The sequence below is a fragment of the Pristis pectinata genome, chromosome X (assembly GCF_009764475.1).
Source record: "Pristis pectinata isolate sPriPec2 chromosome X, sPriPec2.1.pri, whole genome shotgun sequence".
In the NCBI taxonomy this organism is placed as follows: domain Eukaryota; kingdom Metazoa; phylum Chordata; class Chondrichthyes; order Rhinopristiformes; family Pristidae; genus Pristis; species Pristis pectinata.
Window position 1 is genome coordinate 1,686,126 of NC_067450.1, and position 27,774 is coordinate 1,713,899.

A 27,774-nucleotide genomic window follows, 5' to 3' on the forward strand; every position below is an offset into this window, starting at 1 on the left:
ACTTATTGCCCATCCCTAATTGTCCTTGAGAAGGTTGGAGTGAGCCATCTTTTTGAACTGCCATGGTCCTTCGGGTGAAGGTACGCCTCCAGGGCTGTTGGGCAGGGAATTCCAAGATTTAGATCAAGCAATGATGAAGGAACAGCGATATATTTCCAAGACAGGATGGTGGAGGGGGACCTGCAGGTTGTGGTATTCCTATGCATCTGCTGTCTTTGTCCTTCTTAGCAATAGTGTCATGGGTTTGGGATGTGCAATCAGAGTGGCCAGAGTGAGCAACTGTAGTGCACTTTGTAGATGGTTCCATGGTGATTCCACTGATTTCATGGTGCACCAGTGTTGGAGGGAGTGACTGTTTAAGGTGGTGGATGGAATGCCAGTCAAGTGGGCTATTTTGTCCTGGAAGGTGCCAAGCTTCTTGAGAGTTGTTGGTTGCTGCACTTATCCAGGCAAGTGGAGAGTATTCTAGATTGGTTTATGTGAAAATCTGGTCATTTCATGGTCAGCATTATTAATACTAATTGTTTTTTTTTAAATCCAGACTATTAACCAAATTTATATTCTACAGCTGTTATGGTGGGATTTGAACTCATATCTCTGGATTGTTAATCCAGGCATCTGGATTATGAGTGCTGGTAACAGCCACCATACCATCATCATACTGTGGAATTTCCGAACTGCTGGCATCTTTCAGATGAGATGTTGGACTGAAGCCCCGACTACCCTCTCAGGTAAAAGATCCTACAGAACTATAAGAGTGAGAAAGGGGGTTTCTTTCCAATATTCTGGAGTCAATATTTATACCTCTGCCAACATAACTAAAACAGATTTTCAGGTCATTATCACATTGCATTTGTTGGGAGCTCACTGTGGATAATTGGCTGCTACATTTTCTACATGACTATAGAAACTACACTTTGAAAGTATTTTGTTGGCTGTAAAGTGGTTTGAGATCTCCTTTGTTGAGAAAGGTGCTATAACAACTATAACAACACCCATATCTTTAACATTGTAAATCAACAAGATCTAACACTGAGCCAAAGGAGGAGATATTAGGACAGGTGACCAAAAGCAGTGGGCTTTAGTGAGGGTCTTCAGGAGGACAGAGAAGAAGAAAGGTTTGGGGTGGGGGGGGGGGCTAAAGTTCTATTCTGCATCTAGACAGCTAAAGGCATGAATGCCAATTTTGAGTCAAAAAAAGTAGAGATGGAGAAAGGACCAGAATTGAAGGAATGCCTAATTCTTGGGTATAGATATTCCTTACTTACTTATTGCAACAAAGAAGGAGGCCATTCAGATCATACTGGCTCCCAGCAGAGCAATCCCATCATCCCATTTCTCATCTCCTTATTTCCCATTCCCCTTCAACTTTTTCTCTCTCACAAACCCATCAACACCCCTGTGATCCTTTTACCTTCACAAAGGTAAATTCATGTGGCCAATTCATGTACCAGGGCATCTTTGAGATGTGGGAAGAAACCTGAGTACCCGGGGAAACCCACGCAGCCACAGGTAGAACGTGCAAACTCCACATATGGACAGCACCACATGTCAGGATTGAGCCTGGTTCCCTAGAGCTGTGATGCAGTGTAACTAACTGCTGCATCATCAAGCCAGGGAGGCAAAGGAGAGGCAAAACATCAACTCAACCACTCAGATCATCAGGACAAGTTTGTGAAAATTGCTAACTACTGGCACATAGAGTCTAATTGCTGATATTATGCTCTTCACTTCTCTAGACAGCCTAACCCTGAACTAACTTACCAAATTATATTAGTCTCAGACCATTGATTCACTGAACTACCCATTAAATCTATCCACATATTTTTCAGTTAGCCCTGTCTCCACTTGGTATTGGTATTGGAATTGGTTTATTATTGTCACTTGTACCGAGGTACAGTGAAAAGCTTGTCTTACAAACCGATCGTACAGGTCAATTCAGTACACAGTGCAGTTACATTGAGTTAGTACAGAGTCCATTGAGGTTGTACAGGTAAAAACAATAACAGTACAGAGTAAAGTGACACAGCTACAAAGAAAGTGCAGTGCAATAAGGTGCAAGGTCACAACAAGATAGATCGTGAGGTCATTGTCGATCTCATTGTATAAGGGAACTGTTCAATAGTCTTATCAGAGTGGGGTAGAAGCCGTCCTTAGGTCTGGTGATACGTGGCCTCAGGCTCCTGTATCTTCTACCTGATGGAAGAGGAGAGAAGAGAGAATGTCCCGGGTGGGTGGGGTCTTTGATTATGCTGGCTGCTACACCAAGGCAACGAGAGGTAAAGACAGAGTCCAAGGAGGGGAGGCTGGTGTCCGTGATGCGCTGGGCTGTGTCCACAACTCCCTGCAGCTTCTTGCAGTCCTGGGCGGAGCAGTTTCCGTACCAAGCCGTGATACATCCAGATAGGATGCTTTCTATGGTGCGTTGGTAAAAGTTGGTGAGAGTCAAAGGGGACAAACCAAATTTCTTTAGCCTCCTGAGGAAGTAGAGGTGCTGGTGAGCTTTCTTGGCCATGGCATCTACGTGATTTCACCAGGATAGGCTGTTGGTGATGTTCACTCCCAGGAACTTGAAGCTCTCAACCCTCTCGACCTCAGCACCATTGATGTAGACAGGTGCATGTACACCGCCCCCTTTCCTGAAGTCAATGACCAGCTCTTTTGTTTTGTTGACATTGAGGGAAAGGTTGTTGTCATGACACCATTCCACTAAGCTCTCTATCTCCTTCCTGCACTCCGACTCATCGCTGTTTGAGGTATGGCCTACAACGGTGGTATCATCTGCAAACTTGTAGATCTTGTATCCATCAACAACTGTTTATGTACATGGTGTTTAATTTTAAATATTGCAAATCATGATTTTGAAGTGAACAACCAACTATTAGTGTACTGACCTCATCTGGTACTCCTGTGATGACCGAGCAAGAAAGGGTTCATGAATTCCCTCAATGGCCAGCACGTATTCTAATTTGCACATGGTTACGAATGATAAAGGTGGATTCCATCCATAATAGGTGTTCAAGGTGGTTTGGCGAGTCAAACTTCAGCAAATAAGTCAGCCAGTAATCCCCAGACCATGCTTATTAAGAAATTAAAATGGTTACTTATAGAGAAATTAAAGGGATACTCACAGAAATTTGCAGCGTAATAAACATTTTGGTCTACTATGTCCAGAAAAGAGCTGCTTAAGGTAATCCCCCTTCCTAGGTTAAGGATTTACTGGCTCCCAGACCTACATTTGTCAGATTCCTCCAGTCTGCAGACAACACTTGTGTTCTGACGCACTTGGAAGTGGGGCTCCAAGATGTTGTTGACTTGTTCCCTGAACAAAAGACAGAGGCCTTAAACTCAACAGCCACAAAACCAAGGTTCTCTACCAACCTACCCCTGCTGCATCACAGTGCCCTCTGATGATAAAGGTTCACAGTTTCTTTTCTGTCCCCCACCTGGTTCCATCTGCCTCTCACCCATACACTCAACCTAACTCAACACAGTAGTACAGCGGTTAGCGTAACACTATTACAGCACCAGCGACCTGGGTTCAATTCCAGCTACTGTCTGTAAGGAGTTTGTACATTCTCCCCGTGTCTGCGTGTGTTTCCTCTGGGTACTCCAATTTCCTCCCACATTCCAAAGGCGTACGGGTTAGGAAGTTGTGGGCATGCTATGTTGGTGCCAGAAGCGTGGCGACACTTGCGGGCTACCTCCAGAACACTCTACGCAAAAGATGTAGTTCACTGTGAGTTTCGATGTATATGTGACTAATAAAGATCTTATCTTAAAGGGTTCCTGATCCCCTTCCCCTACTGATCCTATCTGCCCACCATCCCTCCGTTATCTAGTTCCACTCATCACCTTCCCTCCTTATCAGATTCCATTATCAGCGGCCCTTTACTGTCTCTACTTATCACCTCCCAGCCTCTGACGCTATCTCCACCCTTCCTTCCTGCATATGACTCCACCTGCCCATCAACTCCTCCTCACTTGGATCCATCTATCACTTGCCAGCTCCTGCCTCACCCCTCTCCCTTACCTCTTTATACTGGCTATCTCACCTCTACACTCCCAGTCCTGATGCAGGGTCTCAAGCCAAAACAGTGACTATCCCTCTGGCTGCCTGACCAGCTGAGTTCCTCCAGCAGCTTGTTCTTTAGTCCACTTAAAGGCTATTGCTATGAAGTTCGGAGCACCATCTTAGAAAGATGTGGCTTCAAAAAAGCTAACAATTGTGAAGCTAACAAACCCAAATGTGAACTTGGAGAGAGGATTGTTCTGCGCCTCAGTAAGTTTTGTGTGTAGTTCAGCCACAGTTGCTGTGGTGGAGGGTATGTGGAGGTTTTGGAGTCACAAAGAGGCAGGTGAGGTTCAGAATTTGGTAGGGTCTGGTGCTGGGGAGTCCAAAGGAGAACCACAGCAAGGAGGTGGGGATGGGGGTGATTTTGATGAAAAGGGTGAGTTAAATCTTTCAAGGTGGCCTACCAGCAAGAAGATCCAGGCATCGGGCTCCATGGTGACAAAGCAGCATCACTTTAATTGATGCTAAAGCAGGCTTCATGTGCATTGTGAAGACCTGATTCTGTTTGGGTACCTGGTCTTGCCCACTACCTCTGTGGGTGAACCTGTAGTATGCATGGAGGACCCAGAAAGCCACTTGACATCCCAATGAGAACCACACAATAAATCCTTGATTGCAATCCAATTTTTAATAAAATTCTACCACACAGTGCACAAAAATGTTGCACATAATGTTTTTTGACCTTAGAAAAGAAAGCAAGAATTTCTATAGCACATTTCATGGCTGCATTGTTGTACTGCAGGAGAGATAGCTGCTAATCTGCACAGCAAGATCCCACTAATATCAATGTGATAATGACCAGATAATTAGATTTATTGATGTTGGTCAAAGGATAAATATTGACCAGGACAATACTTCCATCATGCCTTGAGATCTATTACATTCACCTGAGAGGAAAGAGAAGACATTGGGTTAATGTCTCATCTGAAAGAAGGCACCTCCAACAGTACAGTACTGCAGTGGATGTCATCCTGGAATATATGCTCAAGTCTCTGAAGTGGGATTTGAAGCTACAAGTATGTGGCTTGCACTAACAGTCAAGCTGCAGTTGACACCTATGATAGAACATACAAACACACAGACAGACTATCTGTCCATGTTGGTGTTTATAGTCATGTAGAGATAGAGCACAGAAACAGGTCATTTGGCCCACCAAGTCCATGCTGACCATCAACCACCCAATTACACCTATTCTACATTAATTCCATTTTTTATTCTCCACACATTCTCATCAGCTCCCTCCCCCCCCCCCCCCCCCCCCAGATTTTACCACTCACCTATACACTTTGGACAATTTACAGTGGCTAATTAACCGACCAATCCTTCCAGACAACTAGTTATCCTTATACCAATTGCTTGTCTCAACTATTCTTAAAAAAATGGCATATACTCTGCTTCAACACAATATAGGCAAAGCTTTAGTACCGGTGAGTATGAGTACATCTGGTGTTGGGGACGTCACTAAAACCCAGACAAAATTATCAGACTTCCAGAGGACCTGCCTTAAGTGTCTGTCAAATCCAAATGTGCTTGGAGACACGGATATGCCTGGGAGCTTGGAAGAACTATGGAGCTACTGTGTAACTCATAAAGCAGAAGCAAAAAACTTTATAGGTCATGAAGGAAAATGGCACAGGGATGATATTGATTCAAAACTAAATGTCACTCCTGGATTGTGAAAGAAAAACTTGAATCAAATATAATGAGAGAAGGGAAGTATAATAGAAAGCTTTTTAGTGATATTAAGAAGCAAAGAGAATGAATGGGGATGAAGAGGTGGCTGGCATGAACTAGATGAGCTGAATGATTTCCTTCTATGCCATTAATTTCTATGATTCAATGAAACCAGGAATGAGCAAGGCTGCAAATGTGAAAAATGAATTTGGTTTAATACCTTTGTAAATTATCCGAAGATAGCAAGCACAAAGTGCAATGGGAAAGTGTTCAGATGATACAAAGACAACAAAGGTGATAGACTCCAAAGATGAATGGGTTTGAATATACTTGGGAACTGGATGGACAGGTAGCAGATGAAGTTCAATGCAGAGCACTCTACATGAGAAGAAAACCTCCAAGAAAAGAGCATTGCTTAGGTAGAAAGAAAGTGATATGCATGGAATGTGAGAAAAGTTAGGGGTCTTGATTGACAATAAACTGAAGCTATCGCAACAATGCTAGGCAAGTTAGGCATTGGGATATGTTGAACAGTCACATATTTAAGCCAAAATAGGTAATCCTGACACATTATATACAGGATCTGAATTATTTTGGTTTTAACTAATCAAGAATCAAATACCAATCAGCCCCAAAGGCCTATCTGGAAAACTGATATTTATTTCCATGCTGCCAATAAATGTCAACTATGCAAACTTATACTTTCACTCATCTTGATGTAAGAATACCATATGTGGCTTTCAAAATGTATATGAGCTGACTAATTTCATTTTTTACATTGGGAGGGGCAGTGACAACGGAGAAAGGGGAAAAGCTTGGATAGAAATGGGTGAAAAACCATTACAAGAAAGAAAATTAAGATTTTGTCAAAGAAGTAATTGTTAAAACCTGAACTAGCATGTAATTATTATTCTTATCATTCCAGTTTTGTGGAACTTCACAGAATGTTTTATTTTAGAAAAAAACTAAAATAGCCAATTTTGCTGAATACTACCTGAAAACCTAACAAAAACATACTGAGCCATAAAGGAATAAAAAACAAAATATTCAAGCCCTAATTATAAATCATTGTGCGTGGCCACACTTGGAATTCATCAACTGTCCAATAAAAGAGATTGCAGCTCCTGAAGAGATCCAGGAGAGTGACCGGAATCATAAAAGGAATGCACAACTGGATGACACGGAAACAATTATGAAAACTGACCACTTTCTCACTGCAAATGAGAATACTGAGAGACAATATGATTCCTCCTTTAGGGTTTCTAAAGCCACTGGATAACCACAACCTTGATAATCTATTTCACCTGGTTCAGTGGACAAAGCATGTGCTTGTATGGGGTAAATTCAAATCTAATCTGTGGATACATTTCAGTGAGCCAGTAGTTCGCCTGTACATTAGGTTCTAGAGGGTGAGGTGGTCAGGTAGTTCTGGTTAATTCAACTGCAAATTGGATTTTAGAAATTTGGGATACACTAAGTGAGTAATTGTGTAACATGTGGTGTGCATAGTATAGCTCGAGAGCAATAGGTAGCTTTGGATCTAAGTCAGTGGCAGATTCTGATTTGACACCGAGTGCCTTGATTAGTCAACAGCTCCATTATTTTTGCATCATGTGATTACCAGGATGATACAAGGGAAACTACATGGGCCTAGGTCTTATTTTGCCTAACAATTCCTACGTTTTGTCACTAATTACATCCTCACAAACTTTTGTGTAAAGATATTACTCCTCCTCTCCATCCCAAATCTTCTCTATTTCATGTTATATCTTGTCCTCTCATTCTGGACTATCTGCTCTCCCCTTCCCCTTAAATTTATCAACTCAGCCCACTTTCTCCTTTTCTAATTAAATGGTTCCAATCTTCTAAATCTTTATTATTTGTTTTCCCCTTACCAGGCAGTGTCCAATTTACAAGTGTCTTTGTGAACATTTCCCATTATCTACACATCCTTCCTATAGTGTGGAGCCCAAAACTGCACACAGTTCTCCAACTATGGGTTTACTAAAATTCTCTTTTTATATACTGCACATTCTGCTTACAACCCAGTATTACATTACCTTTTATTTGCCTCAGGTGCTACTTTTCAATAACTAATCAGGAAATAAAAAGAGGGTTCTGGAATTTCCTGTTGTGTGGTAGTATACCAGTGACTAACATCTCTTCATTATTTCCACAAACAGTTTTAAAGACTTTCTTAACAACGAACAAAACACCAACAGCCATTCTATGTCAATAAATAAGCTTCATTTGAAAAATTCCTCTCACATCTGAGCTGATGGCTAATGATTTGGATTTTGGTAAAATATGTTGGTGTTTAAATTATATTAGAATATGCTTATGTAATATTAGAAGCCATGTATGTTTTTCTTAACCATATTTATGTTCATTTAGATGGTATTAATTTTATTTTGAAATGTATTAGTTAATTGGGGAAAAAATTATGCTTTTTAGAACAAAAACTGAAAATGCTGGAAAAATTCAGCAACTCGGGCAGCATCTATGGAAAGAGAAAGAGTCAATATTTCTACCTGTGATCCTTCGATTTCTCTTTCCACAGATGCTGCCTGACTTGCTGAGTTTTTCAGCATTTTTTTGTGTTTTTGTTTCAGATTTCCTGTTTTTGTTTCAGATTTTCAGCATTTGCAGTTTCTTTTTTATTTTCATTTATTCAAGTTCAAGTTAGTTGTCATTGGCATATATACCAGAGTATGAATGCCATGAAAATTAGCTTTTTGCAGCAGCAGCACAGTACATGACAAACATAAGTTGACATAAACTTAAGTTAACATAAATTATACATAACTTACATGACAAAATAACATTAGTACAAGTTGAGGGAGAAAAAAAATATAGTCCAAGGTAGTATTAGGGCTTTTCAGGTTGGTTCAAGAACCTGATAGCAGTGGGGAAGAATCTGCTGTTGAACCTTGAAGTGTGGATCTTCAGGCTCCTGTATCTCCTGCCTGATGGCAGCAATGAGAAGAGGGAATGGCCTGGATGGTGGGGGACCTTAATCATGGATGTCGCCTTCCTGAGACATTGTCTCTTGTTGATGTCCTCAATGGTGGGGAGAACTGTACCCGTGATGGAACTGGCTGAGCCCACCTCTCTCTGTAGCCTCTTGTGTTCCTGTGCATTGGAGTTTCCATCCCAGGCCGTGATGCAACCAGTCAGAATGCTTTCCACTGTACATCTGTAGAAGTTTGTCAGAGTCTTTGATGACATGCTGAATCTCCTTAAACTACTAAGAAAGTATGCTTTTTAAGACATGTTTACAATTAAGTTGAAAAGTCTGAGTGGAGGAAATTTTCACAGATCTTGCTCCTTGAAGGGCCAGGAGAAATGAGAATAAATTAAGAATCCCAGAGGTAAACCTTATTGGGTAATTTTTTTTGTCCGAACTGATAGTCTCTTAAAAGTTTTGTCTCCACTCTCAAACCTCCTTTCTTCTTACCCTGCTGCTGCCTTGAATTTTAGAACACAGAAATTTTTTTTAGTGTGAAATATTTCTGGTCTTTTTAAGGAATCTTGGACTATGACTAAGTCAGAGAATGCACGGGAGAGGCAGAACAGCCCTCAGCAATGAAAATCAAAAAATGCAGATGCTGGAAATTTGAAATAGAACCTGGAAATGCTGGAAACACTCAGAAGGCCAGGAAGTGTCTGTGGAAATGGAAACATTAACGTTTCAGATCAAAGACCCTTTGTCAGAACCGGGAAAGCATAAAAACAACCCCTCATCAATGTTGCTCTGAAACCAGTCTTGAAGAAAAGGAAGATTCGCTTTTCTACAGTGCATTTCACAACATCCCAGAGTATTTTACAACCAATGAAGCACTTCTGAAGTACAGTTGCTGTTGTAATATAGTAAACATGGCACCTAATTTCCACACAGTAAGATCCCACAATGATATGAGAATGACCAGATCGTCTGCTTTTAACAATGCAGTTGGCCAGAACATCCCAATGAATTTCCATGCTCTTTTTAAGTAGCTCCACAGGATCTTTAACATTTATCTGAGAAGGGGGGACTTAAAGTTGTGTCCCTGGATCAATCGTCCAAGTTTCTGGCTGTTAGCCTGGTAACTAAATTATTTATCCCAATCACTGTTATAAGTAGATCACATCAATCCTAATGGTTCTGCATGGGGAGGGAATGACTTCCCCTCCTCCCCCCCCCCCCCACCACTCGTGCTTTGTTCTGGGATCTCCACTTGCTGGTGAATGGGGACAAGTACAGGAGCCATGTTCTCTGTGCCAGAGGGTCTCAGAAATCCCAAGATCTGAGATAAAATCCACATGGCAAGAGATGGCCACTGAGATACCCTCCAGGTATTAGCTTTCCCTTGCTTGGGAGCCGTGACGCAAGGAATTCCGTGATCTTGCGACATGCGAGTAGTACTCACTGAGCCACGGCAGATACCAGGAAAGCATGCCTCAGTCCTTCTCCTTTTCCCAATAAGGAGACACCTGATCTCTGCAACTATAAGCAGTAGCCTAGCTGAGATTATGAAGGCATCAACCCAAATATCATTCAGTCTTGGAGCTGTAGCCTGCCCTGCTCACACTGTGCCATCTCAACAACACATACAGGAGATGTTAACTGTGCTCAGATATCAACAGTTTAACAATAGAAGGGGAAGGAGGTTTAAAAGGTGGTTGATTATTCTCCTCTGCATGCTCCCTCATATGTTAAACGTGGGAAAACTGTTTGTGTCTGGAACTGGAAGTGTCCACAGGTGATCTGTCCATCTTACAGCAGTGTTTCTGGATAGTAGGAGCATACTTCAAAGTATATTTAATTGTAAAGGCAACCAAAGGGGGCTGGAGCTTAGAAGTAAGAGGAGTTCCTTTTCTCTTTTTACATGCTGTTTTTACTGACAAAATCACTTTATTCCAATTCCTTTCAGTTCCTTTTTATTTGTTGATGGGCTGTGGGCATTACTGGCAAGGTCAGCATTTATTTTGCCAACCCATAACTGCCCTTGAATCAGATTACTAGTCCAGTAACATCATCATTCTGTCGCTGCAGCTCTTCTTTGTGAAGATTTCTGCCGCTTAATGCCTCAAAATCTCACAACTCATCTCCCAGCCCAAATTCAGCTGCCTATAGGCGAGCATGTTGTAAAAAATACTTTTAAAGAGATTGTCATGGAACTAAAGACAGAAAAAGGGGGCTAAAGATGGCTTATCTGTACCTTAATTCAATTTAATCGGCTTTACTCCATATGCTTTGATACCTTTAGCTAACAAACATTTCGTGAAATCTCGGTCTGACTCCCAGTATCCACGACCCGTTTAATTTCTCCAGTGAAAGGGACAATATTTTCAGAAAAGCCTTCTTTTAAAAAAAGCATAAAATGCTCGTAGAGTTTCAAGGAAAACGTTGATTTCCTCACAAACATGCTTAGAATATCCATATTCACCTAATGTTCATGTTCACCTGAACACGATATCGTGGATATTTTTCCACGCATCTTACCTTGTTTGAAGTACTTTTACTTTGAAGAGCGAAATGATATCCTGCCAAAACTCCAGAGCTTAACATCTTGTCACCAGATTTCCCTTTTACCCTTTAATTGACTAATTATTATATTCAGGCGGGGGAAATAAATGTCCTCAGGAAAATATTGCACGGTGAAATTTATGAAGCAACAGTAATAAGAGGTATTCCTAGCCCAGTTGTTGATGCAAGCCCGAATAACGAAGCACTGCCAACTAATCTTCTTTGAAACATGTGACTATCCGGTGGAAAGTGTGGGTTATGTGTTTTGTTTAAGAGGGGGTGGACATGAATGAGACAGGTAAATTAGTGTAGGTACGCTATTTGTAAAGAACCCGTGCTCTCCGAACTTGAACTGGGAAATTCCGCTGTAACATGAAGGTCGATATAAAGGCGGGACCTGCCGTGCCTTGTATTGGATTGTGTTCGGCAATCTGCTGTGGGCTCAGTGTTAAACTGTGACTTTTATCAAGGAGTGATGGAGAAATGCTTCGGGATATTGGCGTTGGTCTGGCTGCTCGGTGTGGCTGGGATCGCGGCATCAGAACCGGGTCAGCGGTCCAGTTGGATATCCTGCCGAACTCTTTCCAGGAATCTCACTTCAAAAGTTTTTAACTACACACATAGACCGGTGAGTTGCTGCAAAGTGGATATTATTTGCCCAATTTGTTTAAGGCTTAATCAATAATAATTTCAACGACAAGGAAAATAATATTTTTGGCCATGCTAAAGTTTTTCCCCTAAGTTGGGGCAAATAAAACATTTGCATTTTAAGAAATCGATATTTTTCAATTAAGTGTTGTAAAGCAAACTTACATTGCATCTTAAAACGTGTAATTGTTTAGAACACGAACTAAATATGAAAAAAAATCTTCGCAATAATAGATTTCTGTGGAGATATTTATATTTTAGAGCTTGTTTTTGAATGTTTACAGAAATTAAGAGTGAAGTCGGCTAGATTGTTTTTCTAATTTGTAGTGGTTAAAATAGGGAATTGGGGTGTGAGTCTTAATTGGAATTAAATTTGGGGGGGGGGACAGAAAAAGTTTGAATCACTGATGCGTGAGGCAGCCAGCATGGGACATTTTCTTCCTGTTACGAAATGAACTATTGCTTATAACGGTGATAACTGTCCGCTACAAAATAAGTTACATCTGGGGTTGTTCTCCAGTAACTATAGCTTGTGATACAAAAACAGAGGGTGCTGGAAATGCTTAGCAGGTCAGTTAGCAACTGTGTAGAGAGAAATCGGATCAATGTTTCAGGTCGATGATCAAGGGTAGACTCTCGGTTACTTTCGCGTAATTACTTGGGGGGAAAAAAGTAACTTTCAATAATATGTAAAATCATTTTGTATATGAAACCTCCAAATCGATACAAACTACTAATTAACTGATTATAAAATGATCGTATGTTGGGATAACCTATTTCATATGGTAATTCTCAAAACTTCAGATGATGAATTTCGTAGATGAATGTGCCAATAATGTGGAATGAGCCGAGATTCTCTCGCAGCCTAAACTGGGGTAACTGATTTCGGGTGTTGCGGTCGTGAGGCTCACACAGAGCAGTAATCTCTGCATGCGTTCACTGAACCCCCACCAGAACCCAGTTTGTGACGAACTGCCCCATGTGGCCTTGAATGTACTTATCCCGCTCTGCCAACACTCCGGGATGTGTTAAGAATAGTAGGAGGATACATTCCCGATATAAGGCTTACTTGTGGGGAACAAAATAAGTTAAATCATTGACTGAATTAACACGGCCTTTTAACTTTTACAGTGACTTACAATCCACTCATCTCCTCCACGTCATCTCTGCTCGTTTTGCACTGAATGAGAAATCGAATTCTAATTAATAGAATTATTATAGAATTTAAATTCTCCTCATCCTCTCCCTGCACGGGAGAGGCAGGATAGGAGATGCGGGATATTGTGCTCTGGTGATCATTTCCAAGTTTGCTGGAACGTATAAGCATATCAGGAATCATATCGTCACCTAACCCTAATGCAGGCCTTTGGTTTGAGAGATCAATAGTACATTTACCCCACCGCACATTTGCAGGGTTGTGAGCGATTGTTTCTTTGCAAACCTCTCTGCCCTCCCCACCCCACTCCTCTCTCTCTCTACCCCCCAGATATTGCCTGACCTGCTGAGTGTTTCCAGCATTTTCTGCTTTTATTTCAGATTTCCAGCGTCTGCAGTTTTTTGTTCTGACCGAGCCTTTGGTACCTTCCCCAATATCTCTTGATCTAGCTCGTTTGTTTCACAACAGTACTGCTTGTAGGCCCTCCAAAATATAAGTTGTTGTGCTGAGTTCTATTGGAATGGTGATTGGGAGGCGGGGGTGGGGGTGGGGTAGTGAATGCGACAAAATGACAAAGAATTTCTCAGTGGCCTCAGGATGCGAGGAGGTTCAGGCTCTGAGCTGTGGCCAGGTTAAATGGCAATCAGGACTGAGCAGCACTGCATCAATCTCAATTGTATGACAACCAATGGCGTGTTCAATTAACACCATAACAAGAACCTCGATTTTTCTCGACAGGACGGTTGCTTGGAAAATCTTCAGCTGAATGGCAGCGAAAATATTCCACGCATAGAAGTCGGTGACAAGTGTGACCCCAACACACTCAAGACCGTGCCGGAGGTAAGCTTCAGCTGGTAGGGTAAGGCAGTGAATTGGTCACTTTACTGGAATAATGACAGAAAGTGCGATCAAATCTGTCGTACAAGTGATTATTTTTAAAGAAAAGTTAGTCTCCATATAAGTGACCACGAGGCCGTCGAATTGTTGGAAAGTCCATCTGGCCCATAAGAGAAGGAAAATAGCTGGTCTAGTGTTAGACATGACTCCAGTCCCACTGCAATGTAGATTGCTCTGGTTGCTCTCTGAAGCAATCTGGCCAACCGGCAGAGCCAGCGACGCGACAATACATGCTGACCTTGCTACCAACACTCCTATTCATATGATTTGTTTCAAACCGTTGTGCTCTGGTTAATGATGGATATTTTGGCTTACTTGAAGACCAATCCTATTATCTCATTTTCTGGTTTAACTTGTGGTTTGTCCCATGATACTTAAAACAAAAATCTTTATTTATGGAGCACCGGAAGCTGAGGGGTAACCTCAGAAGTATATAAAATTATTAGATAGGGTATATAGTCAGAATCTTTTTCCTAGGGTGGAAATGTCAAATACTAGTGGGCCTAGGTTGAAGGTGAGAGGGGGAAGTTTAAAGGAGATGTGTGAGGCAAGCTTTCTTTACCACACAGTGGTAGGTGCCAGGAATATGCTGCCAGAGGAGGTGTAGTACCAATATGATGATAACACTTAAGAGGCATTTAGACTAACACACGAACAGGTAGGGAACAGAGGGATATAGCCCATGTTCAGGCAGATGGGATTAGTTTAGATTGGCATCCTGTTCAATGCAGACATGGTGGGCTGAAGTTCTATGTAATTCTCCAATCACTCCTACTAATGGGGGTATTGAGGCCCTAGTACAGAAAAAGGAGGCTCATATCAGGAATAAGCAGTTAGAATGAAATGAGGCACTTGAGGTGGATAAGAAATGCAAGAGAACATTTAAGAGAGAAATCAGGAGGGCAAAAAGAGGACAGGAGGTTGCTCTCACAGACAGGGTGAAAGAGAATCCTAAAGGTTTCTATAGCTATATTAAGAGCAAAAGGATAGCGAGGGACAAAATTGATCCTCTTGAAGAGCAGCGTGGTCATCTATCCATGGAGCCGAAAGAGATGGGGGAGATCCTAAGTGAATTTTTTGCATCCGTATTTACTCTGGAGACAGACACAGAGACGATAGAACTGAGACAAAAGAGTAGTGAGGTCATGGACCATACGCAGATTATTGAAGAGGAGATGCTGGTGTCTTGAGGTGAATGAAGGTGGATAAATCCAAGGCCAGACAAGGTTTCCCCCGTAACCTTGTGGAAGGCTAGTGCAGAAATTGCAGGGGCCCTGGCGGAGATACTTAAAATGTCCTTGGCCACAGGTTAGTTGCCCTAGGACTGGAGGATAGCTAACGTTGTTCAAGAAAGGCTCTAAGAATAAGCCAGAAAATTATAGGCCTGTGAGCCTGACATCAGTCGTGGGTAAATTATTGGAAGGTATTCTAAGGGACAGGAGATGTAAGTATTTGCATAGACGGGGCCTGATTAGGGATAGTCAACATGGCTTTGTGTGTGGTAGGTCTTGTCTAACCAATTTATAGAGTTCTTTGAGGAGGTTACCAAGAAGGTCATGAGGGAATGGCAGTGGACATTGTCTACATGGACTTTAGCAAGGCCTTTGACAAAGTCCCACACAGGAGGCTGCTCCAGAAGGTTAAGTCGCTTAGCATTCAGGATGAAGTAGTCAATTGGATTCAACACTGGCTTAGCAGAAGCCAGAGAGTGGCAGTAGATGGTTGTCTCTCTGACTGGAGGCCTATGACTAGTGGTGTGCCATAGGGTCTGTTGTTGTTTATCATCTATATTAATAATTTAGATGATAATGTGGTAAACTGGATCAACAAATTTGCGGATGACACCAAGGTTGGGGGCATAGTGGACAGCAAGGAAGGCTATCAAAGCTCTCGGCATGATCTTGACCAGCTAGGAAAATGAGCCGAAAAATGGCAGGTGGAATTTAATGCAGACAAGTGTGAGGTGTTGCACTTTGGGGGGACAAACCAGGGTAAGACTTGCACAGTGAATGGTCGGGCTCTGAGGTGTGCGGTAGAACAAAGGGACCTGGGAATACAGATCCGTAATTCCTTGAAAGTGGTGTCACAGGTAGATAGGGTCATAAAGAGAGCTTTTGGCACTTTAGCCTTCATAAATCAGGGCTTTGAGTACAGGAGTTGAGATGATATGTTGAAGTTGTACAAGACATTGGTGAGGCCTAATTTGGAGTATTGTGTGTAGTTCTGGTCACCTACCTACAGGAAAGATATCAATAAGCCTGAAAGAGTGCAGAGAAAATTTACAAGGATATTGCTGAGACTTGAGGACCTGAGTTATAGGGAAAGGTCGAATAGATTAGGACTTTATTCCCTGGAGCGCAGGAGAATGAGGGGTGATCTTATAGAGGTGTACAAAATTGAGGGATATAGGTAGGGCGAATGCATACAGGCTTTTTCTCCTCCAGTTGAGTGAGACTAGAACTAGAGGACATAGTTTTAGTGTGAAAGGTGAAATATTTAAGGGGAATCTGAGGGAGAACTTTTTCACTTAGGGTGGTGCGAGTGTGGAATGAGCTGCCAGTGGAAGTGGTGATGTGGGTTCGATTGTAACATTTAAGAGGTTTGGATAGGTACATGGATAAAAGGAGTTCGGAGGGATATGATCCAGGTGAGGCCTTGGTGGAAAGTGCCTTGACCTTGGGTGAGGATGGTTTTGGATATGACTGTGATATTGTCCACCAACACACAGCCTGACATTACTCACTGCCTATCCACACACACACTTGAGAGCTACCAGAGAGTTTATGATGCTTGTAAAACAGACCCCAGCATGATTAATATTCTTAAGCAGAAAAGGTCCTCCCAGCTTTATGGTGGTCTGGGCCAGAGACATTTCTATCCACTAACTTACCCCAGTGCTGCCAACCTATCAGACGGCAACAGAAGGGTTGCCAATTATGTTAAGTTCCATGAAGCAAAGCATTGAACTGTAGGAACTTAAATGGGACTGGATATTAACATGGACATGGGCAAACATTGGTTTTACTTATGGTAACATCCCCTTTGATTCTTTCAGACATGCCTGAAGAAAATTAAGGAAGGCTTGTTATATTACCACAATCAGTTTAACCAACTGGGAAAAGTGAGTGTGTCAAAACATGGCAGTGACATTTGGACATTTGCGGATAATCTTTCAAAAATTACCTTGGATCTCCTCGAGTCAATCAAGGTAATGCGTAGTCCTACAAACAAGAAGTTTGGGGATGGGATGGTATTTTGCAAGGCTTGAAGGGTTGATCATGGGGTTTTAGGTAGTACCTGACTCCATCCCAGAGAGTTGTGAATGAATCATCTGGGGACTGAAGCTTAATAAATGACCTTTTTTGTATCTGAGCAACAGATTTTCCAAGCTAATCAGGATGCCTGGCTTTTGGCTTGTGTATTGCTTTAAGTGAATGAGTTATGCTGAAAATTCACAAGCAAGGAAGTGAGTGACCTTTATCACCCACAGCTGAAGTCAGGCGTGGGTGATAAAGATCCAACTTCAGTGGCTAGGGAAATAAACATAGATAAAGGGAAGCATTAATTATATAAGGATAATGGCTAATAAAGCCTCCAATGCAATAGCTTGGGAACAGTTGGGTCAATAAGTCATTTAAGGGACATAGCTTTGGAGTAACCAACCATAACTGATTAAAGGAATGGACTGTTCTTAAATGATTCAGGAAAAGATATGTCATGAGGTCTTACTGCTGTTAGCATATCTTTGTAGGAAAAAATGGATGTATGAATGAGCATGGTTTTTGAAAGGATCTTCATAAAGCCTGAACAATACAGAAACGGAAAACCAGCTTGTGTCTAGTTGAACCAACCATTAAAACTAGGCATCAATAAAGTCTTTTCTGTTTACTCCACCATCAAGTGTCTCTTGCTTGCTTGATGTGTTGCTGTGAACCAGAGGCGTAAGAGGGTTGAATGTGAATAGGAACCATTTGCAACGTCAGTGTTTTTGTATTGATTTTTGTGCTGTAGCTTATTCATTGGATTTAAACCCAGACCCCAGAGATGAAAGGACTGTATTTAACCCACTGCACCTTCCAGCCTCCAGTCATCTCAGTCCTTGGTTAGTGCCACAGGTTTCTCAGGACACTGTCCTTGACCCAACCATTTTTAGCTGGTTCATCAATGTGCTTCCTTCCATCACAAGGTCAGAAGTAGGGATGCTCACCGATGATTGTCTGGGTTGTGAATAGAATTGAACATTATAAAATGAATTGGTCTATTCATGCACACAGTAATACCCAGTCAACATTCAGGCATGGGCTGAGAAGTGGAAGTGACATTTGCACTACAAAAGTGCCAGGCAATGACCATCTCCAACAAAAGAGTCTAACCACCTACCTATGACATTCTAAGGCATTACCATTAAGTCCTCCATTATCAACATCCTGGGGGTCACCATTGACCAGAAACTCTACTGTACCAGTCACATAAATATCCACTTTAGATGGGATATCAAGTTGTGCCTTTCATCATCTACAAGACAGGAAGGAGTGTGATGGAACACTCTCCACATGCCTGGATAGATGCAGTGCCAACAACTTTCAAGGTGCTCAATATCATTGAGGACAAAGCAGTCCACTTGAATGGTACCCAATCCACTGCCCTAAACATTAATTCCCTACAAAATGCACTGCAGTTACATGTCTAGGCTACTCAGACAGTTTCTTCAAAACCAATAACACATGGGTAAGCACAAAAGAACAACCACTACCTGAAGGTTACCCACCATCACGCACCATCCTGACTTTGAAATATATCACTATTCCTTCACATCATTGTGTCTAAATTCTGGAACTCCCTCCCCAACAACATTGGGGGTGCACCTTCACCAGAAGCACTATGGTTATTCAAGAAGGTGGCTTACAACCACCTTCTCAGAGCAATTGGTGATGGGCAATAACTGTCAATAACATCCTCATTCTGAAAAATGAATAAAATATGTGAGACATCAAGCTGCCTATATTATAAGGGCAACTTCTGCAGCCTGGTTAATGCTTGATACTTTTATGTTTCAGATTTCGGACAACAGCACTGATGCCACACATAACAAGGTGACAGACAACAGTGCCACAGATGTGCACCAGATCAATGATTGGATATTGAACTGCACCATGTTTGTTACTTTGCGGCGATTTCAGTCATTCTCATCTCTGGTGGCCCGTGTCTTTGGACATCCTTCAGGAAACCCTTCAAATCACTAAATTACAGGGGACCATTGAGTATAGTTAAGGCATCTAGTGAATAAGGAACTATCCGTTGTTTATTTTTCAATGTCCAGTTTGTGTTGAACAGTGTGGTCCATTTTACACATAAATATTTGAAATGGCAGATATCTGGATCTTCTAATATCAATTTGCTTTATAAATCATCAGTTTAAATGGATGTAGCAGTACAGTGGTTATTACCAGATTAATTAATCCAGTAGACCATGAGGTCACATCCTGGTATTTGCATTTTTTTTAAATCTGGAAAAAAAAACATGTCTCAGCAAAACAGACCATGAAACTGTCATTTAAAACCCTAAATGGTTCACTTAATATCCTTTAGGGAAGGGGAAAAAGACAGGCTTTTATGTGACTCAAGTCCCACACCAATTTTCCCTGATTTGGTTTAGCAAGTCATTTAATTCAAAAACCACCAGCTTCTCAAGGCAACTCAGAGATAAGCAATAAGTTCTGACCCTACCACTGATACCCACATCCTATGAACAGGGGGGAAAAAAATCAAATGCATGTGGAAACCCTGAGCATTGACTTTTTTAAGAAAAAAATCTTAAACCTCTGCATTTTGGTGCATGTGTGCTTGCATCTATCTTGCAAAATTGAGAGCTAGAGAGGGGATATTTTTATATGATAGGGGAAATCCCAGGATATCGGAATCTACAAATCTATCCTTAAGATCTATTGTGATCCCATAATTTCAGGCCTGAATGTTTTGGTTAGATCCTTTTCAGAGCATTTTTAAGTCTGGGCTGGTTGAAACAAAATACTACTTCCCAAATGGTATTATATTAATGTCAGTGACACTGATACATTTCATATTTCTAAATCAATGGTATTTCAATGGTATGGTCATTCTGGAATAGTTCTGCTTGATGATCTTATAAGAATATTTTTTTTTACCTGATGTCATCCTTCATTTTCTAATTTCCCACTTAAATGGTTTACGTGATCTCAGAAGGTAATTAATTAAAAATCTAAAAGCAATCTGCTTTGAGCTCTGTGTCTATGCTTTGCTCTCATGGTCACACAGCCATAAGGTGTCTGTATTTTTTTTCCATCTCACCAGTTTAACAAATGAAATTGGACAGTTTAATATATTGTAGAAATATTTTGGTATTTAATTATTTTCAACAAGATATTCAGTATATATTTATACTATTTAATACCTATATGCTTCAAACTTTCATCTTGCTAGTGCTTGTTACAGTACACAAATGATTATAACTGTTTCTAACATTTTCATGTTTATTTATATAAAAGTCTGTAGAAGACAAATGTGTAATGAAAGAAGTGTAATAAAGATCTCAGTAAATACCAACTGATGAGTGTCTGTTCATGAACTGGGAGGCTTAAAAGAGCAGTCTTTTACTAAGAAAGGGTTCTGTAGGATAGTTAAAGCAATCAAACCTAAAGGAGAACAAAAGGCAATAGAGGAAATGGAAGGTGTCATACTGAGTCAAAGAGGAAGTAAAAGATAAAAGAATGATAAAATGTGGATGGAAAGCTGTTGTAACAGCTCAGACAATGTTCACCTGGAACTGTCATTCAGGAATTGCACCAAAACCTGTCTGTGCTCCAGCCCCACATTTGATCCTCTAGATGTGGAACAGCCAAGAGCACATCAGGCAGATCACTGAATAATTTGGCTAAAACCAGGAGAGAGCATATCCAATGATCAACACAGGACTCTAACAGCCCCTTCACCACCTCATCACAGTTGTAATTCTTATTGGGTGAATACAGACAACATGTGCTGGCTGGGTATTTGACTGTGTAAGGCATTATAGCTGAAACTTCCATTGAATATCGTACACAGCAATAGAAGTTCATGTGGGAAGGCATGCCCTGACCAGGAAACCCAAAGGCCAATACAAGGCCCTGGGCTTCATCTCAATTAATGGCCAGCACCAGCAACTTGCTCACGTGCTACAAAAAGTTTCAGACCACTTCCCTTACCAGCACAGGTGATCAGATCAGTGCTGTGAGGAGTGGAGCAAAAGCAATAGTGGCCCAGCAGCGGTCCTTAGGGTTGCCATGGAGCCAGAGTAGGAGTGAGTACACATTTTGTGGTGACTTTATCTACATATGGAAATCCTGAGTGGAATCTGACACGAAGGCAGCCTGATTTCTCTGAGGACTTTATGCCCTTTGTTGGCATTTGCAAGTGCCCAAAAGTCAGTTTTAAACAAAAACAAAAAATACTGGAAACACTCAGCAGGACTGGAGTATCAATGGAGAGAGAAACTGAGTTAATCATTCAGGTTGAACAGTTAATTCTGTTTCTCTCCCCACAGATGCTGAGTATTTCCAGCAATTTTGGTCTTATTTCAAATTTCTAGCATCTGCAGTATATTGCTTTTGAAAGGTCAGTTTGTTATAACTATCCTGGACACTTGGAAAACATTCTAACCAAATTTTGGATAGCGTGTCAAATTATCTCAGAGATTGCCAGAGTCCTAGGACAATATTCCTCCACAAAAAGCCCATGAAAACACAATCTGGTCATCTGCCTATGTACAGTTTGTGGAATTTTACTAGGCACAGATTGCCTGATGTGCTTGTCTAAATTGCTCCAATGACTGCACTTCAAAAGTACCTGATTGGTTGGATAATATTCAGAGATGTGACAAGGTGTTATGAACGTAAGTTCTGTCTTCCTTTGATTCATATACGCAAATGCAATGTTACGATTGAATCCACATTACTGTATTGTGCCCTGAAGGGAAAATTCTCTCTCTGATTAGTCAGAGTACGTCAACAGGTTTCCGCTTCCTCTTCCTCTTGTGAGTAGCATGGAGCTTTACTTGCATTGTCCCTGGAAAGAGGATTTACAAATACTGGGGTTTTCAGCATGTGGATCTACACACAGCCTCCTTCCACAATAATTCACCACCCAGGGTTCTACAATGACAATGAATTCATTACTAAAGAAATAAAGATAGACAAGCTACCATTTCAACGATTCCCCTCACAATCTCAGGACATTCCGAAATGCTTTATAGCCGGTGAAATATTTTTGAAGTGTAGTCACTATTGTAATGTGGTTGTCAATTTTAGTACAGCAAGCTACCACAGCAGTAGTGAGACCAACAATCAGCAAGAAAAGGACCTAACATTCAACCCAGGTCCATCATTGTGTAATTGGAGATTGTGACCTCTGGTTTTCTCTAATGTATCAGCTGAATCAAATTGTCTAAGGAAACACACTCAATTCCCTTAATCACCTTACAAAACTCAATCATGTCATTCTGAAATCTGTAGATTTCCAACTCATTGAGCCTAACTGCAACTCATCTCCATGTTCAGGGTCCCTAAAACAAATAGAGAAAGCATTTGAGAGAAAATGAAATCTACAAAGATATAATTAAAAGAGGAAAACAGAAGCAAGAAAAATCTCCAGGAATAGCTGTAGCTCAAGGGACAGTAGTCGTGCCTGGAAGTTGAGGGTTCAAGACCAACACCAGCAAATGGAGCACAAAATCTAGTCTGACACTCCAGTACAGGACCAAGGGAGCACCAGTCTGTTGGGGAGGGCAGGACTGAGGAAGTGTTGCACTGATAGAGGGCAGTGCTGAGAGAACATCGCATTGTTGGAGAGGATAGTGCTGAGGGAGTGCTGCACTATCAGAAAGGCAGTGCTGAAGGAGGACCAAGTTGTTGGATGGCCAGGGTAGGAGCTGAGCAATGCTGGAGGGGCAGTATCAAGAGATTGGTGTTAGTACTTTTGGAAGGGCAGTGCTGAGGCAGTGCCGCACTGTTGGAGGAACAACACTGAGGGAAGTGCCATTTTGCTGATGAGATTAAATCAAGGCTCCATCTGCTTAGGGGGACACGAAAGATCCCACTATACTATTTTAGAGCTGGGGAGCCATATTCTGCTTACCAATCAGTAAGCTTCACTCAACATTTCTAGAAACAGATTGCCCTGGAAATTCCCCAACACTTACAGAGGTGTGTTAAATGGTTGCTGTGCAGCCACCAATGACTAGTGTGATTGTGGATTTGCCATTTGGAAATTCAGTAGTGCCTGAGGCCCAATGATGGTGGTGGGAGGTGGGTGATAGCTGGTGGATCAGTCCTACTAGCGATCAGCAGTGGTGGGTAAAAGGGTTGGGGGGGAGGTGTGGAATCAGTTCTGTCAAGGCTAGTAAACTCAGTGGGTTTACTTAAATGCAAGAAGTGTCAGGAATAAGGGGGATGAACTGAGGGCTTGGATAAGTATGGGGGACTATGATATCGTGGCTATTACTGAGACGTGGCTGACGTCAGGAGAGGAGTGGATATTGAATATTCCTGGTTTTCGGTGTTTTAAGAGGGATAGGGAAGGGGGGAGAAGAGGTGGAGGGGTGGCGATACTGGTCAGGGACACTGTTACGGCTGTGGAAAAGATGGATGTTGTAGAAGGATCATCTCTAGAGTCCGTATGGGTGGAGTTAAGGAACAAGAAAGGAGCAGTTACTATACTAGGAGTATTCTATAGGCCCCCCGGTAGCAGTAGAGATATAGAGGAGCAGACTGGCAGGCAGTGTTTGGAGAGAAGCAGAAATAACAGGGTCGTTATAATGGGAGACTTCAACTTCCCAAATATAGACTGGAACTTGCTTAGTGTCAAAGGTTGAGATGGGACAGAATTTGTTAAATGTGTCCAGGAGGGATTCCTGACGCAGTATGTTGACAGGCCGACTAGAGGGAATGCCATGTTAGATCTAGTTTTAGGAAATGAACTGGGACAGGTGAAGGATCTATTGGTGGGTGAGCATTTGGGGGACAGTGACCATTGCTCCATAACCTTTAAAATTGTCATGGACAGGGACAGGTGCAGAGAGGACAAGAGGTTTTTCAATTGAGCAAGGGCTAACTACGAGGCTATAAGGAGAGAACTTGGGAGTGTAAATTGGGATGTCCTTTTTGAAGGAAAATGTACCATGGGGATGTGGTCGATATTCAGGGATCTTATGCAGGATGTTAGGGATAAATATGTCCCGGTGAGGCAGAGAAGGAATGGCAGGGTGAAGGAACCGTGGGTGACGAGAGAGGAGGAACGACTTGTTAGGGAGAAGAAGGTAGCATACGTGGGGTATAAGCAGCAAGGTTCAGACAGGGCCCGTGAGGAATATAGGGTAGCGAGGAAGGAACTTAAGAAAGGGCTGAGGAGAGCTAGAAGGGGACATGAAAAGGCTTTGGCTAGTAGGGTTAAGGAAAATCCCAAGGCCTTTTTCAAGTACGTGAAGGGTAGGAGGATGGCTAGGGTGAAGGTAGGTCCGATTAAGGACAAAGGTGGGAGAATTTGCCTGGAGGCGGCGGAAGTGGGAGAAGTTCTGAATGAGTACTTCTCTTCGGTATTCACCAGGGAGAGGGGTTTTGATGATGCGGAAGGGAGTGCTGGTAGGGGTAATGTTCTCGAGGTTGTTGATATCAAGAGAGAGGATGTGTTGAAGTTGTTAAATAATATTAAGACAGATAAATCTCCGGGGCCTGACGGGATTTTCCCCAGGCTGCTTCGAGAGGCTAGGGAGGAGATTGCTGAACCGCTGGTAAGGATCTTTGAGTCCTCGTTGTCTACGGGGGTGGTGCCGGAGGATTGGAGGATTGCGAATGTGGTCCCCTTGTTCAAAAAAGGTAATAGGGATAGGCCAGGGAATTATAGACCGGTGAGTCTCACGCCTGTGGGGGGTAAGCTGTTAGAAAGGATTCTAAGGGATAGGATTTATGAACACCTAGAGAATCATGGACTGATGAGGGACAGCCAGCATGGCTTTGTGAAGGGAAGATCTTGCCTCACAAGCCTGATAGAGTTCTTTGAGGAGGTGACCAGGAAGATTGATGAGGGCAGTGTGGTGGATGTGGTTTACATGGATTTTAGTAAGGCATTTGATAAGGTTCCTCATGGTAGGCTTCTTCAGAAGGTCAGAGGCCAAGGGATCCAAGGAAGCTTGGCTGTGTGGATTAGGAATTGGCTTGCATGTAGAAAGCAGAGGGTTGTGGTGGAAGGAGTGCCCTCGGATTGGAAGGCAGTGACTAGTGGTGTCCCGCAGGGATCGGTTCTGGGACCTCTACTTTTTGTGATATTTATAGATGACTTAGATGAGGGGGTGGAGGGCTGGGTTAGTAAGTTTGCGGACGACACTAAGATAGGCGGTGTTGTGGATAGTGTGGAGGGCTGTCGGAGCTTACAGAGGGATATTGATAGGATGCAGAGCTGGGCTGACAAGTGGCAGATGGAGTTCAATCCGGAGAAGTGTGAGGTGGTACACTTTGGAAGGACAAACTCCAGGGCAGAGTACAGGGTAAACGGCAAGGTACTTGGCAGTGTGGAGGAGCAGAGGGATCTGGGGGTTCATATTCACAGTTCATTGAAAGTTGCCTCACAGGTGGAAAGAGCAGTTAAGAAGGCCAATGGGATGTTGGCTTTCATAAATTGCGGGATTGAGTTTAAGAGCCGCGAGGTTATGATGCAGCTTTACAAAACTCTAGTTAGGCCACATTTAGAGTACTGTGTTCAGTTCTGGTCGCCTCATTATAGGAAGGATGTGGAGGCATTGGAGAGGGTACAGAGGAGATTTACCAGGATGCTGCCTGGATTGGAGGGTATTGAATATGAGGAGAGGCTTAAGGTGCTAGGGCTTTATTCACTGGAAAGGAGGAGGATGAGAGGAGACATGATAGAGGTATATAAAATATTGAGAGGAATAGATAGAGTAGACAGTCAGCGCCTCCTTCCCAGGGCACCAATGCTCAAGACGAGAGGTCATGGCTTTAAGGTTATGGGTGGGAGGTTCAGGGGAGATGTCAGAGGGAGGTTTTTCACCCAAAGAGTGGTTGGTGCATGGAATACACTGCCTGGGGTGGTGGTGGAGGCAGATACATTGAACAGGTTCAAGAGCTTGTTGGATAGGCATATGGAGGAACGTGAGATAGAGGGATATGCGGGAGGAAGGGGTTAGGTAGTGTGAGGGTGATCTGATGGACGACACGACACGGTGGGCCGAAGGGCCTGTTTTGTGCTGTATGGTTCTATGGTTCTATGGGAAGTGAAGGTGGGGACCAAAGAGGTGGGCCCGAGGGAGAACCAATAAGTAAACATTTTAAAGGGAACTACCTGAGTCAGACTCTCAGCACTGGGCTGAGTTCCTCTCAGGAACATCCTCTTTAAATCCCACAGAAGGCGGTTTCATAGGCACATTGGAAGCCTGCTTCTGCAGGAGGGGCATGTGAATAGCACAAGCCATTCCAATGTGAATGAAAATCTCGGAACTGATGTTGCATGCTGTTGAATACCCCTTGTACATGTCTGGGTTGTCTGTGGATTATGTAGATTACACAATAAAAACAGTTCATAAAAATGCAGATTTTGCAATTCAAACAGTGAGTAACTGATTCCTTTTCATGTTTTATTCATCATAGAAATTAGATTGAATAGTGCACAAAAACACAGCATTACACCATGTAATTTGTTGTCAATTATCTGGTCATTATCACTTTGTTGCTTGTGGCAGATTGCTCTGTGCAAACCAACTGCCTTGTTTCCTACATTGCAACAGTGACTACACTTCCAAAGTGTTTCATAAACTGTAAAGCACTTGGGACATCCCGATAGAGGAGTGAAAAGTGTGAAATGCCAGCCTTTCTTAATCAGAAAACAAGATGAATACTGTAAAATGAAAACAAAGAAAATATTGTTTTTACCTTTTGTTTGTTTTTTATGCTCCAGATTCCAGCATCTGCAGTCTCTTGTATCTCCATCTTGCTTTTACCTTGCCCTTCAAGGCTGCACGTCATCGCAATGTACTTTATAGCTAAAGTAGCACTCTTGAATTGTGGTCACTGTTGTAAAGTAGGACGCACACTACCCAACTTGTGCACAGCAAGCTCCTACAAAGAGCAATGTGATAATGGTCAAACAATATGCATTTGTAATGAAAGTTATTAATGTTAAAAAGAAAAGCAGGAGAAGCAGTGTGATCTGAAACCTAGGGAGAGCATTTTTTCATTCATTCAAGGGATGTGACCTTTGCAGGCTGAGCCAGCATTTAATTCCCATCCTTAATCGCCCTTGAGAAGGTGGTGGTGAGCTGCCTTCTTGAACCACTGAAGTCCTTGTAGTCTGGATATACCGACATTGCTCTTAGGGAGGATTTCCAGGATTTTAACCCAGTGACAGTAGTGCAGAGCATGCTGGAACTCAGAGAGGGAAAGGAAATTTAGAAGTTTGATTACAGAGGGGCAGTTAATCTGTGAATCAACTCTACTCTCAAACCAGAGACTAATGAAGGGGATTAAAATCAAACCTTTAAAAACCTGATTAACAAGAAATTGCACAGGATACTTAAGAGTACCCAACAGAAATACAGATTTTATCCACAAATAATGTCTTATGGAAGGAGCATTGACACCTTTGTTCACAAGAGGGAGCTCTTAAAGCTCCAAACACCATTGCTAATAATTCTCTTCCTTGCTAGAGATTTGGGAATGACACATCAATTGTACAATATGGGAAATAATGCAGGACATCCCACTGCCAAATCTCCACCCTTAAATCAGGTTTGCAAAT

At 42.2% G+C, this 27,774-nt stretch overlaps 1 protein-coding gene across 1 annotated transcript; it reads left to right on the forward strand.

Moving 5' to 3' along the window:
- The first annotated feature begins 11,444 nt into the window (after positions 1 to 11,444).
- LOC127567033 (interleukin-23 subunit alpha-like) lies at positions 11,445 to 19,972 on the forward strand. The gene is made up of 4 exons (XM_052009665.1): positions 11,445 to 11,886; positions 13,801 to 13,902; positions 17,015 to 17,167; positions 19,017 to 19,972. Exons 1-4 carry the CDS (start codon positions 11,734 to 11,736, stop codon positions 19,200 to 19,202), a joined length of 594 nt encoding a protein of 197 aa, XP_051865625.1. The 5' UTR covers positions 11,445 to 11,733; the 3' UTR covers positions 19,203 to 19,972.
- Positions 19,973 to 27,774: the final 7,802 nt, after the last annotated feature.